General features: G+C 38.1%; 1 protein-coding gene across 1 annotated transcript in view; it reads left to right on the top strand.

Moving 5' to 3' along the window:
* LOC107043433 (neurexin-3) overlaps positions 1-17,284 on the top strand; it is a gene marked incomplete at its 5' end in the record, with an annotated part of 98,367 nt that overhangs the window by 69,130 nt on the left and 11,953 nt on the right. Inside the window, 2 exon segments of the mRNA XM_015264946.1 lie at positions 15,304-15,551; positions 15,631-15,748. Coding sequence (XP_015120432.1) covers positions 15,304-15,551; positions 15,631-15,748 — 366 coding nt within the window.

Genomic DNA, 17,284 nt, shown 5'->3' with positions numbered 1-17,284 from the left:
TACGGGCGCGTGCGAAAAAGTGGTTCCTTACGCACTTGTGACACAATATACTATTTCGCCCGTGAGAGGTGTGTAGCGCTCGCCGAAGGACCTCCCAAGGGTCAAAGACCACTCTTCCCACGAGTATTGAACCCTATTTTTCATCATAATCTGTGGAAAGTACTGACTGTCCGCCCTTGGGAGCAACTTTCCACCCTAGGGCGGGAACTACTCACTTTCCTCCCACTCATCAGTGAGCGAAGCACTCTATATTATAAAAATCCAAATCGACATCTAGTGATGAAAGTTTGGTACTCGAAATTAAGACTTCACAATTAAAGGTCATAAGGGTCAAAATAAGGGTCACGAGGGTCAATATAATGGCGATGAGTATCAGAATAAGGATCATCAGGATCAGTATAAGGGTTACGAGGTTCAGAATCAGGGTCATGAGGGGCAGAATAAGGATCACCAGGGTCAGTATAAGAATTACGAGGTTCAGAGTCAGGGTCACGAGGGTCAAAATAAAGGTCATAAGGGTCAAAATAAGGATCACGAAGGTCAAAATAATAGCCATGAGGGTCAGAATGAGGGTCACAAGGGTCAGTATAATGATTACGAGGTTCAGAATCAGGGTCATGAGGGTCAGAATAACGGTCACGAGGATCAGAATATGGGTCACGCTGGTCGGAATAAGGGTCATGAGGGGTATAATGAGGATCAGGAAGATCAGAATGAGGATGATGTGGGTCATATAGGGGTTGGTGAGCGGAGCGGGGGGCGTAGCCCCCTAGCTCCACAAATGAAAACCTTTATCCAACAAAAATAGCCAGAAGAAATAAAAGAATCAACTTCACGATTTACTACTATCCAACAAATGTAAATATAGGTCCCAGTCTCAGAACTGTCTCATACGTTGAGTTGCTCATGTCGCCATGCTCATTACTTATTATAAATAAAAAAGATTGTAGGAAACATCTCTATCCCTCAAATATTGAGTTGTCACTTTAGAATGAGTGGAGCTAGAACATATGATATCACCCCCATAAGTCCCACTACTGTAAAAGTACAGACGAGAATATTCGAAAAAAAATCACAAGGACAGAATATTCTACAATAATAATATATTTAAATTCACATAATGCAATTTACAATCTGCATATTCTTCCATTCTATTTTTATTAATTATTTGGCTATTCAATTTAATGTGCCTTCGTTGTTTTCGTCAATAAAACCTCAAAATTTAAAATTGAATGTCGACATTGATCTCATTGAATTAATCAAATTTGACATTTTTTATAATTAGTGGAGACGCTTCCCATTTTTTAATAATTTGCCCTACACTATTTTCCAATTACAACACCTTCATATTCAAACGCATTCAGCTCACGAGTTCATTCAACCAATAATAAAATCGCGATAGTATCTCCAAGCCATTCATCCCACTCACCTCGCGAAAATAATTATTCCCAGGGATGAAACCGAATTCACAACTTTCTCACGAAATGTGTCTCGTTCCCGCAGGCAACTGGAGCGTGGGATAATCATTTCTCGAGGGCAGAAAATAATGTTTCGGTAGTAGGCGGTCAGACACTCGAAAGAGTTAATTCCCGTTTTGACTGGCTAGCTCAAATGGAATATATACATATATCTCTCTCGTCGTGGAGGAATCGAGAAAAAAATCTTCCCACGGGAGTTTATATGTGTCGCGTTGAAAACGGCTGTGGAATGTCGTTTATATGCGGTCGTGAGAATCTTCGCAGCTTCAGGGGAAACTGATTCCCAGTTGGACTAGGAGATCAGAGTGGGGTAGGTAGTTGGATGGGTCTTGTTAGCTACCCCTCATCAGCCACTTCTTCGAGGAGAAGACGAAAGAATCAGGAGGCGATTCACTCGCCAGGTACTCAACAGCAAATATTTCTAATGGATTCCAAATCAATAATTAATGGTGTAATCTTGAGGTATAGCTGATTTTTGAATCTTTCGTGATGTTCAGTCTCCAATGTTTCGCTTCCGAATGGAAGTCTTGTTTTTGAACGATTTTTCGATTTTCTAATTTTGATTGCAAATGGTCTCCAATGTTATGAAACGTGAAGAAATGATGATTTTAGGGCCATGTCTGTGTGGATATACCCGACAACTTGGGTTTTTGGTGACTAACGATGTTCAGGAGAGAAGTAGGATATTCAAAAAATGCAGCCAATTTTATGATTTTTTTTTCACATATTGTTTAATCCATTTAAGCACCCCTTGCTAAATTTAAGAAACCCCAGGTTCAGGACAACAAGAAAAATGAATTCTAAAGTTGCTATGTATACATGAGGTTAAAAGGAGCATCGAATGTAGGGAAAATGTACGAGATAACTCGTACATTTTCCCTACATTATCGACCAGTTGGCAATGTGGAAAAAATACTGAAATTATCGCGGACCCATTTAACCTCATATACACGCAGCAACTTACTCCTTAAGTGGTCGCATCGTGAGGGAATCCCCGCTAAACCATACGCAACCTATATAGGGCGTCACTGTAGAGCAAGTGAGATGCTAGAGAAGCGCGAGTTCTTAAAGATAATCGGGCGAGCCCGGAGGGTTAGAAAAAAAGCAGCCATTTTTTCTTTTTTTTTTACGTATTCTTTAAATGATGGAAAAGGCGTGTGCACAGTTTCAGACTGCTGGGGAGCATGGTTAATTTATTATGAATTTGTTAAAAAGTGGTCATTTAACCCGTGATCTTATGGAAATCATAAAAAAAAAAGCGAAACCCAAGGAAAATATGCAGCCAGAGTCATAAAACTTTAGACACATTTAGAACATATGATCAATGATTTTTTGAGTGAAAAAGATTGTCGCCTAGGAGCATTGTTTATAAATAATAGCGAAAAAAGTACTGAAAAATGAAATTTTTGCGCACGCAGCCCAAACAAGCAGCTACATCCCAAGTACCGATCGGATGGGGGTAGCGCGGTCAATTTAAACGTCTCTTGAGAGAGCGATGAAGCGTTGTGATTGGAGCTCCCTCGAGCCAGTAGTACCAGCTCCTGGTGAAAAAAAAAACCACCGACGATGTTGCCACTTTTTCGCATGGATTAATATTTTTTCATTTATTAAAACAAAAACAATCTGAAAACCATTCAATGCATGGACCAGATACAAATAAATTTGATTAGCTCCAAAAATAATTTTTAATTCCTAATATTGCCTGAATTTTGAATCCGAATGGGAACAATTTTTTTGACGTGGATACGTCTATGGTTTCGTTTTGGGGGGTCACTCAGCGAAAAAATGCTTATGCAGCCGCGCCATCTATCGGCGATACTTAACCCTCCTGAACTGGCGTGTAGAGGGGCGCGCCGCCGCCAAGTACTCAACCTCTAGGGCGCCACTGCAGTGCAAGTGAGACGTAAGAGATCTAGCCAGTTCAGGAGGGTTAAAAGCGTAAATTGAGTTTTCCTTATTAGTCAGCGGAATTGAGTTTCTTGGTTACAGCGAGAACTGAGATTTTCCTAAAGACGAGAGTTAAATCTCCAAGGCAAAATTGAGTTTTCCAATAAACGACTATCGATGGTTTAAAGCTAAAGATTCCTCTCGTAGAGTGCTCCCTTCCCGTTCTTTCCTCCCCTCCTTTCTCGTTTTCGAATTCTGGTTCTGCTCCTGTGCTACTCCGCTCCCTGTTCTTCTGCTGCTCGAGGCGAAATGGCCCAGGTGGATTAGGTGCACTAAATTAATAGAAGGTTACTGCGCAAAAACTCACCATTGGCTGAAGAGTCAATGATGGGAAGTTAGAAATCTGATTGGCCGATGAGTCGATGGTGGGGAGAAACTTTCTGATTGGCCAATGCGTCGATGGTGGGGTTAAAATGACCCAAGGCCGAAGACAGTGCCATTTCTCAGATAAGGAGCGAATGAATAGAAAGCGTTCTTAATCAACTAAGTCTTTTGAGAACAATTTCTCATAGTATCAAGTGATTAGAAAATTCGAAATTTTTTAAATTCTTGAGTATTTCCATGGAATTCGTCAATTAAGCAGGTTCTAATTATGAATCACGAATTTTTCAATTTTGAAATACTTTATAAAATTATAGAAACGTATAGAATTGAATATAACATTAAATTCTTGTGACGAATTACGTTAAAAAGGATGCTACCAATGAGAATTTCGGTCCAGAGACGTATGCACGTTAAATATGACGGCTGTATCAAGGATACAGCCGATTAGGATTTTTTTTTTGTTCAGCGATTGGTTTTATGTAGTGTATATGGAGGCGTATATGTACGCTGTGCATATATATATATATATATATATATATATATATATATATATTTTTTTTTTTTTTTATTTTTTCTATTTCATTGGTTTTATCGAAGTAATTCTCGATTTGAAACCCCTCCTCTAGCCTGCCTCCCCTCCTTTCTTTTTCCTCTCATTGTTATCTGCGGTATCATGGCCGTCTTACTCTTAGCTGTGCCCCATTTGAGCTAGGACTGCACGGGAAACCATGTAAAACCCCAGTCGCACAGCCGGTCGATTGTGCAGTGCCCTAATATATCCATCTGTCACACTGACTAGATGGAGACACTAGGCCGCTACACCGTACCTACCACCCGCAATTTTTTGTGCGAGCGAGGTGTTCCTAAGCGGTCATCCATCCAAGTACTAACCCAGCTCAACGCTGCTTAGCTTAGATGTCCGACGGAGCAACACCTCAGCCACCTAACCATTACAGTCGGTCTTCCCTAGAAATATAATTTTCATGCATCATTGTACACTGAAAGTGCGATGATTTTGGAACACGGAGAGAAATATTCAGTAAAAATTACGGAACTCTCACTTCACTCACCGATTACGGAATCGACTCAGAAAATTTAAGTGACGGTATCGTAATTTTTCACAAGAGATTCAGATCAAAATTACGGAACGCTCCGGAAAAATTCCGTGACAGTTCTGTAAAATTTCCTACAACTTCGCTCCGGAATTACGGAAAAGATACGTAATTTTTATTGAATATTTCTCTCCGTAAATTTTCATTAACAATGTGACTCAAAAATCTTCTCATCAAGAAAGCATTCCTAATGCACTTGTTGCTCATTATTAGTCAGCGACAATTCAAGATACAGGAGTGGAATATTCAGACTCTGCACTCGAAAATTAATGGACTTGTCGGCAAAAATTAGGGTGTCCATGATCATTTGCACATAATATAGTAATTTTTTAACTGACGTTAGCTAATTATAGGTATCGGTAAATGAAAATTATAGCATAAATTATAAATTATAAAATTATAGCATAAATTTGAGGTTCATGAGTGTGATAAAAGAATGTAGAAATTAGAGTTATTTGTTACAGTATGCTACCGGCTGTCTACACGGAGAGAAATTTGTTAGAAAAATTCTAGTGCTAGCACGGGAAAAGAGGCGCAAAGTGACGGCCAGGAAAAAATTCCAGTGCCGGCACTAGAAATTTTATTGGGGAAAACGTGAATTTTTCCCCGTATTTCTGTGAAAATTTCACGGAAATCCCCAGAAATTTTACCAGAAATACCAAGAAATTTTACCTTAACCGATTGTAATTCTTTTCAGTACTCGTACCAGAATTTTTCTAGAAAATTTCTCTCCGTCTACAGGAAAATACTCAACCTTTTAATGAAAAAGATTTATACCAAAGGTTAAATATTTCCGAAACTGGTCGGCCGGTTGCGCCTATCCAAAATATCAACCTTTAATATTGTCAGAGCTATAATCATACCAAATTTCAACTTGCTGTCCTCATTTTTTCTCAAGTTATTGTGCGTACAAGAATGAAAAAAAAATTTTAAAACGGGAATATGTTCGAAACTTTGTATGAACTGATGTACATATGTTGATTGATCCAGATAGTTGCTGCCTGACGAGTATTTTGAAAAAAAAAATTGAAATCAGTGGGGTAGTTTTTGAAATATTGAGGAAAAATGAACTTTGAACAAGTTGTTATATCTCAGGAACTACGCTACTGATCGGGCTGAAACAAAGCGCCAACCGTGCAAGTAATTCGTGATTTCGAAATTGACATACCTGTCAACGATCATAATAAAATGCCGTACTCACTGACATAGTAAAATGGTAAAATGGAACGCTTTTCATCGTTATTAACCCAAGATTGGCGAAGTAGAATCAAACGAATTCATTATTATTTGCCAGTTAATATTGTCAGTTCTGATTTTTATAATTTGACATAACCCGTTTTGCCCCACCTCTATTATTTATTAACTTTATTTTTCTGAAATCACTGATTTCGAATTAATGAAATCATCCGAAATCATGAAATCACCTTCCGTGAGGGTCGAAATCACCGAAATCATTTTGTCGGGAAATCACTGAAATCGCCGCTGAAATCACCCGAAATCGATTTCATTTCGAAATCATGGTGTCACCTAATTATGAAGTGAGTAGCCCCTCGTTGATAATTACTTGATAGTCTCATATCACTAATCAGAAAATTTTGTTCTTTCTGATTAGTATCTTCTGATGATTTATCTGTTTCTAACCGAAAATCTCATTTTTTTTCACTGGATAAATTTCTTTTAAATTCGTGGAGTGTTTTGCATTACCTCCTCAATATTCCTCCCGAAGGAATCGTCGAGGAAACCGAGAACTCCTCAACCAATATCATCCTGATGTATGCCTGTTATACCGGGGCACCAAATCCAGCCCCAACTTTGCCTTCTTCTCACGCTACCTCTCCAACGGTTACGCAAATACGCATGTGTGTCTGCGACCACCCAAAATCTCATTATTTCCCTCATCGTGAGAAAATAAGAATCATGGGAAATATCTGTTTCTCACTATCGCTTTACGAGTGTTTATACTACCCGGAGCTGCATTCTTTCGTCTCTCCCACGCGGTCCAACGCACTTGTCTTCTCACGATTTTTTTAGGACTTTCACAATATATTTTGTGTCATAAAAAAAAAAACATGAGGAATGGCCTTCGGATTGACCTTCCCTGAAAAAAATGTGGGAGCGCGAGGAAAACCAGGATTTTCGGTTTAAAAAACTTGATTATGCAAACGACGTTGAAATTCTGATTATTTAGAGGCATCCAATGTCTCATGGAGAATAAACTAGGGTGGTTAGGGTCGTCCTAACGCAAGCCTCGTGTTTAGAAAGACCAGGCAAGTATGGGATAGCAGTAGCTAGGCGAGTGTGTGTAAAGCAAAAAGGTTAGAAAGACTGAAAAGCCGACATGCCTTTCCCGTCGTCCTTGGGAAATCCAAGAGGATCGAGAATCCTCCTCACAAGATGCTCGCCGTTAGCTACATCCATTCTCTCCTCTCTACCTCCATTTTCGTCTCACACACACAATGCCACTCTCGATAACAATCTGGAAACAAAATCCCGGACATTTTTTCTGTCAATAAAAAAACACATGTCAGCAAAAAACATATTCAGAAATTGCACAACAGAAGATGTGGAATAAAATTCTGCATTGGCTAATTACATTCCACACGAAGAGCAAGTCCAATCAATCATTTTGTCGATGAAATTGTGTTTAGTGATACTAGGAGAGCAAACTGTTGAGGGGGAATGACTAAACACACGTTCGGTACATAGAGTCAAATTAACCAGTCTACGCATTGCCATCCACCCTCCCTGTGCACATAGTACTGGGTACATGTTCCGGCGGCGAAATGAATTCCACAGTGTGTGGATTGATGATTATCGAGATTAATATCACCCTGTTTGAATGGATTCCATTGTGTACAGTGGAGTTGTTGACTAACGGAAGGCAATCCTTGATTCTATCATGCATATCTTCTCTTTGAGTTGTGGAACAATCTCCAGTTTTTCTATTTCATCATACACTGAAAAAAAAATAGCAGAGTTCCCAAATAAACCTCGGCGTGCGCAGAGATTGAAAATTTTTATTGCAAAACTGGATTTAGTCTTTTAAAAAAAAATTTATTCTCGGTGCATGCAAGAAGTTTAATTTCTAGCACTACTTCTTCGTTATTCGATGCTCCCATACGTATTTTGCTTCCGGCAAATGCTCGTTTTACATGAAACCAGGGATAGTAGTTTGTCGTTTCAGCTGTTCAATAATCACAAACAAAAAATTAATTCTTAAATGAAATAATAATAATGTTGTGACAACAATCTTGTAAAACTTAGGGACAAAATATTTCTTGCTAAACTTCTTATATGAATGATCCCCCTCTTGAGCCAAATATTTTGTTGTTCTTGAAAGCAGAGCAATTATTCATCGAGATTACTCGAGTGAGTGAAGCTTCGCTTTACGCGATCGAAATCCACTTTACGCAAGCTCTTGAACTTGACGCACTTGTGCACAAAAACCACCTTACCCTCACTACCGTTCCAAACAGTGAACTCGGCAGGTACCATAAAAAATAGGATGTGTTACACGAGCGTGTGAAAAAGTGGAACTTTACGCACTAGTAACACAATATACTATTTGTTCGCCCTGTGGGATCTGCTTGGTCGGATGATTTTTGTTCAGGAAAATATTCAAATATTCGCGCTTTATAAAAATCTGTTTTATTTATTGAGTCAGAATTTATTAGTTATTATATGATATCGATACGCGTCGCGCTCTCTCGTTCAACCTGTTACGGTGCAACTAAATTGAATACAAATCCACATGTAATAAATCCAGTTTGATATAATACATCTCATTTTGTTTATATGAAATAATAACTGGCTTGATTACTGATTCACCACTTCTAACAATTTTTGCGATTGAAAATTTTTAACCCTCAGTCTACGTGCTAAACGGGTACCTTTCTCTACCCGCCACTTTTTGGGAGACATTACGAGGATGTGTTAATTTGGAAGATATTACAGGAGCGCGTAATATTCCAGTTTTTCGCACGCACGTGTAACACATACTATTTTTTGTGATACCTGCCGAGCTCACTGTTCAGAACGATAGTGCGGGTAATATGATTGTTTTTGTGCACGAGTGCGTAAACTTCAAGCTTTGCTTTACGCACTCGAAATTCAGTTGACGCCCGCTCGTCAACTTGATGCGCGCCATGCGAAAAACAACCGCTTTATACATCCTAAACGATTTCGAAAAGTGGATTTTTGAGCAGATATCACAAAAATTATTTATTATCAAAGTCTGACACTGGCGACAATTTGCATATTAGACATAGAATTTTTATTTATTTTTTTATTTTTTGACATTTTAATCTTTTTCAACCACGAAAAGTTTATTTTCTTATAAGACTCAGTGTTATTTTTGCACTTGTAGATTAATTATTGTCACTAATACTAGACTGCCAATTGAGCACAAATTCAACCAGAATGGTTCTATTCATATTAACTTTCATTTCGAATTTACTTTAACTTAATCTGGACTACAGTAAAGCTCACCTTCTTGGTAGAAGGAGCACCATTGTAGAGCGATTAGGAAAAGTTTGTATCACTTAGCTTGCTGGGCGGTCTTCGAGGTGAAGTCGGAACCCTCGAGGATCGCTCANTAAAAAAAAAAAAAAAAAAAAAAAATAATAATAATAATAATAATAATAATAATAGTAGGATACGCTCCTGCTGAGGGCAATATAACGTCTGAGGAAGAGGATAAGCGGCTCAAGTATCAACCACTTTTGTGTAAGCTTCGTCAAATTAATCGAGGATTCAGGGTTAAGTTGGTTGTCCTTATTATTGGTTCTCTGGGGGGAATGAAGCAGTCTTTCATATCTGCGCTGGAAACCATCGGGGTCTGTAGGCGTAATGCCTTTATAGTAGTTGGCGAAATGCAGAAGGCTATCCTTCTTGGTTCCCTCCGTCTACTTAGACTGCATGATTTTGGACTGCAGTAGGGCTTACCCTCTGGTTAGAGGGAGCACTATTGTAGAGTAATTAGGAAAAGTTTGCATCGCTCATAGCTTACTGGGCGGTTTTGGAGGTGAAGTCAGAACCCTCGAGGATCCTTCAACGATCTCATTAACGAGTTGAAAAAAAATAATAATAATAACGTTGGGAGCCAACTTTACGGCAATGCTGGCGGCCAACATTGCCCCAACGTCGACGGCCTACATTGCCCCAACGTTAAAATTTTTGACGCTTCAATAAAACCAAAATTTGTTATCCTGACACAAAAAAGTAAAAATTGCGAATTTTACGAATGTAATGCTTCCATTCAGAAGAAAAGCAAGTGGGAAATTGCTTTCGTCGAAACCGTCAATACATTTTTGCTAACAAATTAGCAATTTGGTTCCGAATGGAATTTCTATGACGATGTATTTTTAATTTAATTCAATGATTCATTGAGTTCAGCATTACCCCAACGTTGACAGCCAACATTACCTGAAGGTTGGCAGCCGGATTCCTTTAATGTTCCAATTTTTTTTCCCTTCTTAAATATTGGTTTCAAAATAAATTTTTTCAACAACAGATAGTGCAATTATCTCATGATCGAACTCGGTCAAGATGGAATTTGGAATAATAACTTGAAAAACAATTGGATTCATTTAAACAATAATTTTTTTAGTTATCGTTGAAGAACGGTCGGTCAGATATGTATATGCACACACACGTACATATATGGGCCATTCCGCCAAATATCGTACGAGATCTGGCCTCAAAATTTTCTGTTTTTTTTTGGTTCTTCTCAATATTTATGTCGTATAGAAAAGAGGATTCCTCACCTAGCAGGAGACCACGTGGCTTAATTCAACGCACTCTCCGTGATTAAGCGTTTTAGACTCGAAATTCTTTGCTCTTATTTAACGTGTTAAAAAATGCTGAAAAAAAATTAAAAACATAGGTTTTGATCGGAAATTTTGTGAATTTTTCAAAAATGGTGGCCATTTTGTTCCTCCACTTCAACTTCATGGCGAAAATTGAAAAATAAAACTTCACACATTGATTTCAGCCTGTTCCGCATTTTCGTGTCTAAATCTGATGTTTTTCGGAAAATTCAGAAAATTTCCGATCGAAATCATCTTTGAAAAATGTGCGCTCATGTGCTGCATAGCCGGAAAGAAAATGAAAAAAAAAATACATCCAGGCGTGGTCTAAAAATAGCATATTCGAACTCCTGAAGCCAAACCTTATCCTGGCACAAAAATTGGAAACTTCGGGCTTGGCGAATACAATGCTTTCATTCGGAAGCAAAACCATCAACACACATGATGTAAAAGATTGTGACCGTCACGTGACCCTTCCACACCTCCATCTCGGGTCAAGGATCATGAGAGTGATTTAGACTGATTGATAATCTGCCATAAAATTGCTGCTTTTCAATCCTAGCAACCATGAACATCTAGTCGAGTTATTCTCACCTCGGATTCGATTTTAAATACGAATTCATTAAAAATTGTTTCGGAGTGAAAAAAAAATAGTTATCCACGTTCTCATCCCCTGTTCCACATACCCGACATGTGTTGCTTGTCTAAGCCGGGAGCATCGAACCACACCACCTTAACCCACTTTTGGACTTGTGGCGTTGTGTTGTGCCACTGCCGTAACGTCGATGCTCTCCTGGCCATTTACTTATTAATTTAGATTATGGCGTGCAAGAGCTAATTGCCAGGGTGATCCACAGGGGCAGTAAAATTTCAAGCACTTGGATTTCACGAAAATTGTCTCATCAATTCTGTAACCTGTACAGACCTGACCCGAGCAATATTCGATTTCATTGCAGTCATATTGTGAAGTTATGATACATTTTGCATTAATATTCGTCAATTGAGCCCATTAAATTTGTAAGGGATGCTGCTAGAGCATCCAGACCCTGGAAAAAGTGGCTTAGAACTCCCGTTTCCTTCAGTTGAATCAACTGGTTAACGGCCATCCCGATGTACCTCCTGTTCCCCTAATAATATGATACAGTTTATTGGACTTCTTCAGATTGAAATGCGGCGTCAACGACACTTGTTGCTACAGTGTTTATGAAATACGATTGCCCAGAAATAATTATGATGCGATAAGGAAAAAATTGAGCGCATGCGCGCGTACAGAACCAATGGCCGATATGTGATATTGAATGCCATGCGCTGTGACAACCGACGACCGCCTGAATTTTTATACCACACTGGTAATGTGACTATGCTCGGCTACTGAACAAACAGGTGGCGAGTGTAACAGTTGGTATGTGCTTGCCATGTATGGTAGCCGCCCGAAAGTGGCGATGCGGAAAAAAGTGGCCTAAAAACCACAGTCCAACTGTAATCATTTACGTTTCTGCTCAGTTCTGTTCGCCTGGTAGAGCACTGTCAGACGAACTCATTTTTTCTCGGGTAGTAACGTTAAATTATTGTTGGACCCGCCTTATGCGGGTCGGCGTAACTTTTTTAGGAATGGAGAACTGTTCAGAATGGAAATCGTTACACTAGAGCGAATTTCGCATGCAAAACTTTGCACTGACGCTGGAAACCTGATGTAGTCATTTCAACGGCGTGTTGTGTCTTGCAATAAACTGTAAAAAATTATATTTGATAATATTAATTTTTTTTTGATCGAAAAACAGGTACCAATTGGGAAAATCAACATTTCATTTCATTTCTGTGCGAAAAATCCGAAACAATATTGAGGGTTTGTGAGAATTCTTTATTTTTTATTGCAGTTTTTTTGAGAATATCGAATATGAACGCTTGTATAGTCCGCTGATGTGAAGGAATGTGGGTGCCCATTACCGACCGGTTCCACATCCGGTTAAATCCACTGGATCCTACTCCCCTATTCAAAAAATAACCAGAATATCGATTTTTCCGATCGAGAAATAGCGTTCCAACTACTACGTCACCGCGCATACTGGCCTGGTCCTCACTATTCGGTTGATTTACATATCCCTGAGGAAGCTGCAGATCCCACTCATTGTAAATAGCATCTCCCAAAAATCTACATCTCGAAAGAGAAAAATCTGAGTCATGAAAACTCGATGAAAACACGTTCTCCAATGATAATGTTAACACCAAAAATATTCATATAATGTTGCTTCACATGTTATACATGCAATAAACATATGTTCTCGCGGTTTCAATGATTCTCCACACCACATGTTCGCCTGTCTCGAGAACTAACAGATTTCAGACCCTAAACCACAAATGGCTGCCCTTCTCTTTCCCTGGAAAAAATGAGCGGACAGTCCCGTGTGGTCAGTCTGCGGCGGGGAAATATAATCATTTCATGGTGCCCTAATACCGGTCCAAACAAAAACACCGACCACGATTCTCAGTCGATTTTTTAAATATCGACTAGCGTCACTACACCCCATGTTGATGCCCTTTCACTATACTCTTTTTCCTGTCAGATACGATTTTCTTTTCTTCAATTAATTGTTTATAATCATTCTCGCTGCTAAAAGCAATATAACCGATGAGAATCACATGTTCCAATTTATTAGCTGTTAAAATTTACCACTGTAGTATTAAATGATTTGCTCATGTTCGAATTCCTATGCTCACTGAATAAGATTTTAATCATATAATTACTACTTAATTTCTTTTAGAACACACTTTAGAGTGTGAATTTATGAAATTCAATGTCCGTTGATATTCTGGTAAAAGTGCGTGTCTACACTGTTATCAATTTTTAGTTTGTTCACACGGTAATTCAATTTGTTGTTCAATTTGTTGTTCATCTCATCAATATAATACCATGTTTATCATCGCCACTAGGAAAGAATGGTCTTCGATCTGAGTGTTGTATGCATTTGAGAAAGATATTTGCAACAAAACTTTTTCTATCGTTTTTCACGGGGGCCGCCTCCGTAAGTTTAAGGCTCACTAATTAAACAAAAATCAGGCCCGTTCGCGCGCTCCCTCTTTAGGGTATGACCGGTAGGGGTTGGTGGAATTGGATGTGACCCATTACGGGTCGCACCAATAACTTCCCGACCATTTGTTTTTTCTTTCATTAATTTTTTTATTATGTATTTATTCAATCTTTTTCTCACATTTCTCCGAGGAAATACCCATAGAAGACAAGAAAATCCGTGCGCGTGCTCGCACTCACACACACTCCCATGCACACACATCGCTGTATTCCGCATCGAGAAAAGCTGTAATTTATCAGAAAAGTAAATTTGTTTCTTGAATGTATATCGATTTCGAAAAAAGCTAGTGAACTGCTGATTAAATGTCTTCCAGTATTCCATGATTTGTGCGTTATATCAAGATTCATCGTTTCTAACAAAAAAAACTTGAAATCGCATCGTTATGCACGGAGAAATGGTCTCGTTTACAAAAAAACGCTAATTTTCGACTTTTTTCCAAATGTTTTTTGGAAAAAACTGGAGAAACGCTGAGACGATCGTCTCCATAATCTAATCAGGTTCAAGTCACATGAAAATACAGCGATTAAAAAAAAAAAGTCAAATCGCATCGTTTGTTCAGGAGGAATCGTGGCACAAAATTTTTGTCACACACGTACGCACACACATACACACATCATTTTTGCTATATTGCGTTCAGATTCTCCTATCTTTAATGTAAAAAATGTGAGATAATCTTATAATTTTAGTTATCAATTCTAATCAACCTTGTTCGACGAATCTTAGTAAACGTAATATTAAGAAAGCAGAATTATTCCATTTTCCTTTCACCTAAATGACTTGACCATCATGATTAGTTTATTAATCTTTCATAAAATGATATTCAATTCTCAGTTGTTTGTTGGGTGGACTTCATGAAAATTCGACACAAGACCATTGCACTCATGAAAACCGGCTTACTTTCTCCATTCGTTCGAAATATCCGCCATGTCTAATCGAGATACGCGGTATTGCGTATCGGCCAAGAAAAAGTTTTGACATCAATTGTTCAACATCTCAGGCCGAGCGCACCGCGTATCTATGCACGACAGAACTTTCCCCTCCACTACCACTAAATGATTTTCATTCGGTATAATAAGAACAGGACGACAAATCGGAAAAGTGTCCTCAGTTACAATATAAATCGCCTATGAACTTGTCAACGGTGTAACTATTGTATTTTTTGGATGACCAGTAAAAAAAGATACGCGCATACTAACAGATTGATATTCGCATTCTCGCGATACACATTATAAAGTCGGAGAATCAAGTTACAATATTGGCAGCGCCGATCCAACTGAGCCTCGCATTCAAACTCGAAGTGTTGTCACCAGTGCGTTCAAACGTGGGTTGTCATGTTGTTATGGAGAACCACGAGAAACATTTTTTCTCACTTGAAATCATTTAATAGAGTAAAAGGAAAAATCAAATCTGTGTTCTATTTTTTTTTCTCTCGCCGAAAATGCGAATTTCTTCTCGTTTCTCATTTTCGATTCGAGATATGGCCCATGCTTTTTTTTTTTTTAGAAAGGATGAGGATTGATGATGAGAATGATTAATGATGTTTCAGGGAATCAATTGACAGTATTCAACGGCCAATCAACAATCCAAGTTGGAGGGCGATGGAACAAGAACAAGGGCAGAGTCGAGCGTCCATTCCTGGGGATTATCTCAGGATTAGTGGTAAATGGAGCTAGGATACTTGAATTAGCAGCTGCCAGTCAGGATAGAGTTGTAATTACTATCCGGGGAGATGTACAGCCATTACCACCTGGCAGTTTATTAGATAGGACAGCACCACTTCAACGCATGCAGCAGGTGAAGAGAAACTCCACCATTTCTGTTCTTTTATTCTTATCGGTGATGGAGAGGTAATGGGTGATTGTTTTTTTTCCAGACACCCGCATCCGGTCTGCCTGGCATCATGGATGATCTTATATTTTCGGGAGCGGGAAGTGGATGCGCAGGTGATGATGAGGATGAAGATTGCACGCCAATTTATGATCCAAATTCAGGTAATTGGCGTGAGATAATTAACAAACTCCATCCGTTCATACTTTTTATTTTCATTCACCACTAGAGTTGTGCAAAAAATTTGTCACGCGTCAGACGACAGATGCAAATACGACAATTTTTGTCACATCGCCAAATGCCATTATCGCCTGGCCGTTAGGCGGTTAGAGAAAAGTTGAAATTTCGAGAACAATCTGACATTAATTGTCAGAAGAGCGACATTGAATTTGATTTAGGTGGGAAAAAAATCATGAAATTTCGAACTTGACAGAAAATTTCATTTGCAATTTGAAATTTTCGAGTAGTAGGAAAACAAGAATTCAGTAATTTAGTTAAATTTTCAATCAATCATGAATATTTAATACCAAATTATGCCGCATTTTCAATTAATGGAGAATTCAGGAATATAATTACCAGAATTTTTCTGATATCCACTAGTTTTCATGGAACTATTGAACTGAAATTCACAGTTTTCATTTAATTTTTTATCAAATTGGGAATTTTTAACGGTAAAATTGCTCAAAATTTCAGAGTAATTATAACTTGATAAAAATTTTCAACAAGTGTACCGGGAATTTCTGCCAAGTTTGAATAACAGTGTTTCGTCGTGGACCGAATATCCGTCTTCATTTGACCCTTAAGACCGTTTGACCCTTCAAATATTCTGTCAGTCTCTCTTGCTCTCTTATTTTATGGGATAAATTCTAACTGAGAGAAAAACAAACAAGTTCTCAAACGAATCGTGTTTGGGCCAACAAAATCGCTAGTTGAAAATGACCGAAAAAGAAATTGTTTAATTCGAATTTCAAAGTCTCAAACATGCATAATTACTCTGCTTTCGACAACAACGAAATAATTGGCTCAAGAGGCGGATGATTCACACAAGACTGATGGGCCTTTTCAGGGTAAAAATACCTCATAGAGAGGAAAGTTTATCAAGAAATATTTTGTCCCTAAGTTACAAAATTGCTAACATATCATTATTATTATTTCATTAAGCATTCATTTCATATCTTAAATTATTTAATAGTCAAAATAAAAAACTGTAATAGTAAAACTCTTGTTTCGCATAAAACGAATATTTTTCGTTGCGTATTAATGCTAGAAATAACATTTTTTGCTTGCACAGAGAATACAATTTTTTTGGAATTACTAAATCTTTTTTCGCGATAAAAATTTTTCATCTCGGCGCACTCTTTTCATATTTGGTACAGAGAAATCCTTGTTTGATAATTTTTCAAAAACTATTTTTTTGGCACAAGTAAGACTTGTTTGAGAACTCTGTCATTTTTCTCTCAGTATATATGTGAAATTTTATCTTTGGATATTAATATTATTTGTTCAAAGGGAAAAATCGATCATCATTTTCACTATATTGCATTCAAATTATCTTCTTAACATAAAAAATGTGCAATAATCTCATAATTCGAGATCTTACTTCTAATGAACTTTGTCCAAAGCAGACCTTAGTAAACGCAATATTAAGAAAGGAGAATTATTATATTTTCCTCTGACCTCAATGATTTGGACAATTATGA

This window comes from Diachasma alloeum, unplaced genomic scaffold (assembly GCF_001412515.2).
Source record: "Diachasma alloeum isolate Michigan unplaced genomic scaffold, Dall2.0 Dall_scaffold_00572, whole genome shotgun sequence".
In the NCBI taxonomy this organism is placed as follows: Eukaryota; Metazoa; Arthropoda; class Insecta; order Hymenoptera; family Braconidae; genus Diachasma; species Diachasma alloeum.
The sequence above is the reverse complement of the archived record's forward strand: the minus strand, read 5'-3'. Positions and strand labels throughout refer to the sequence as shown.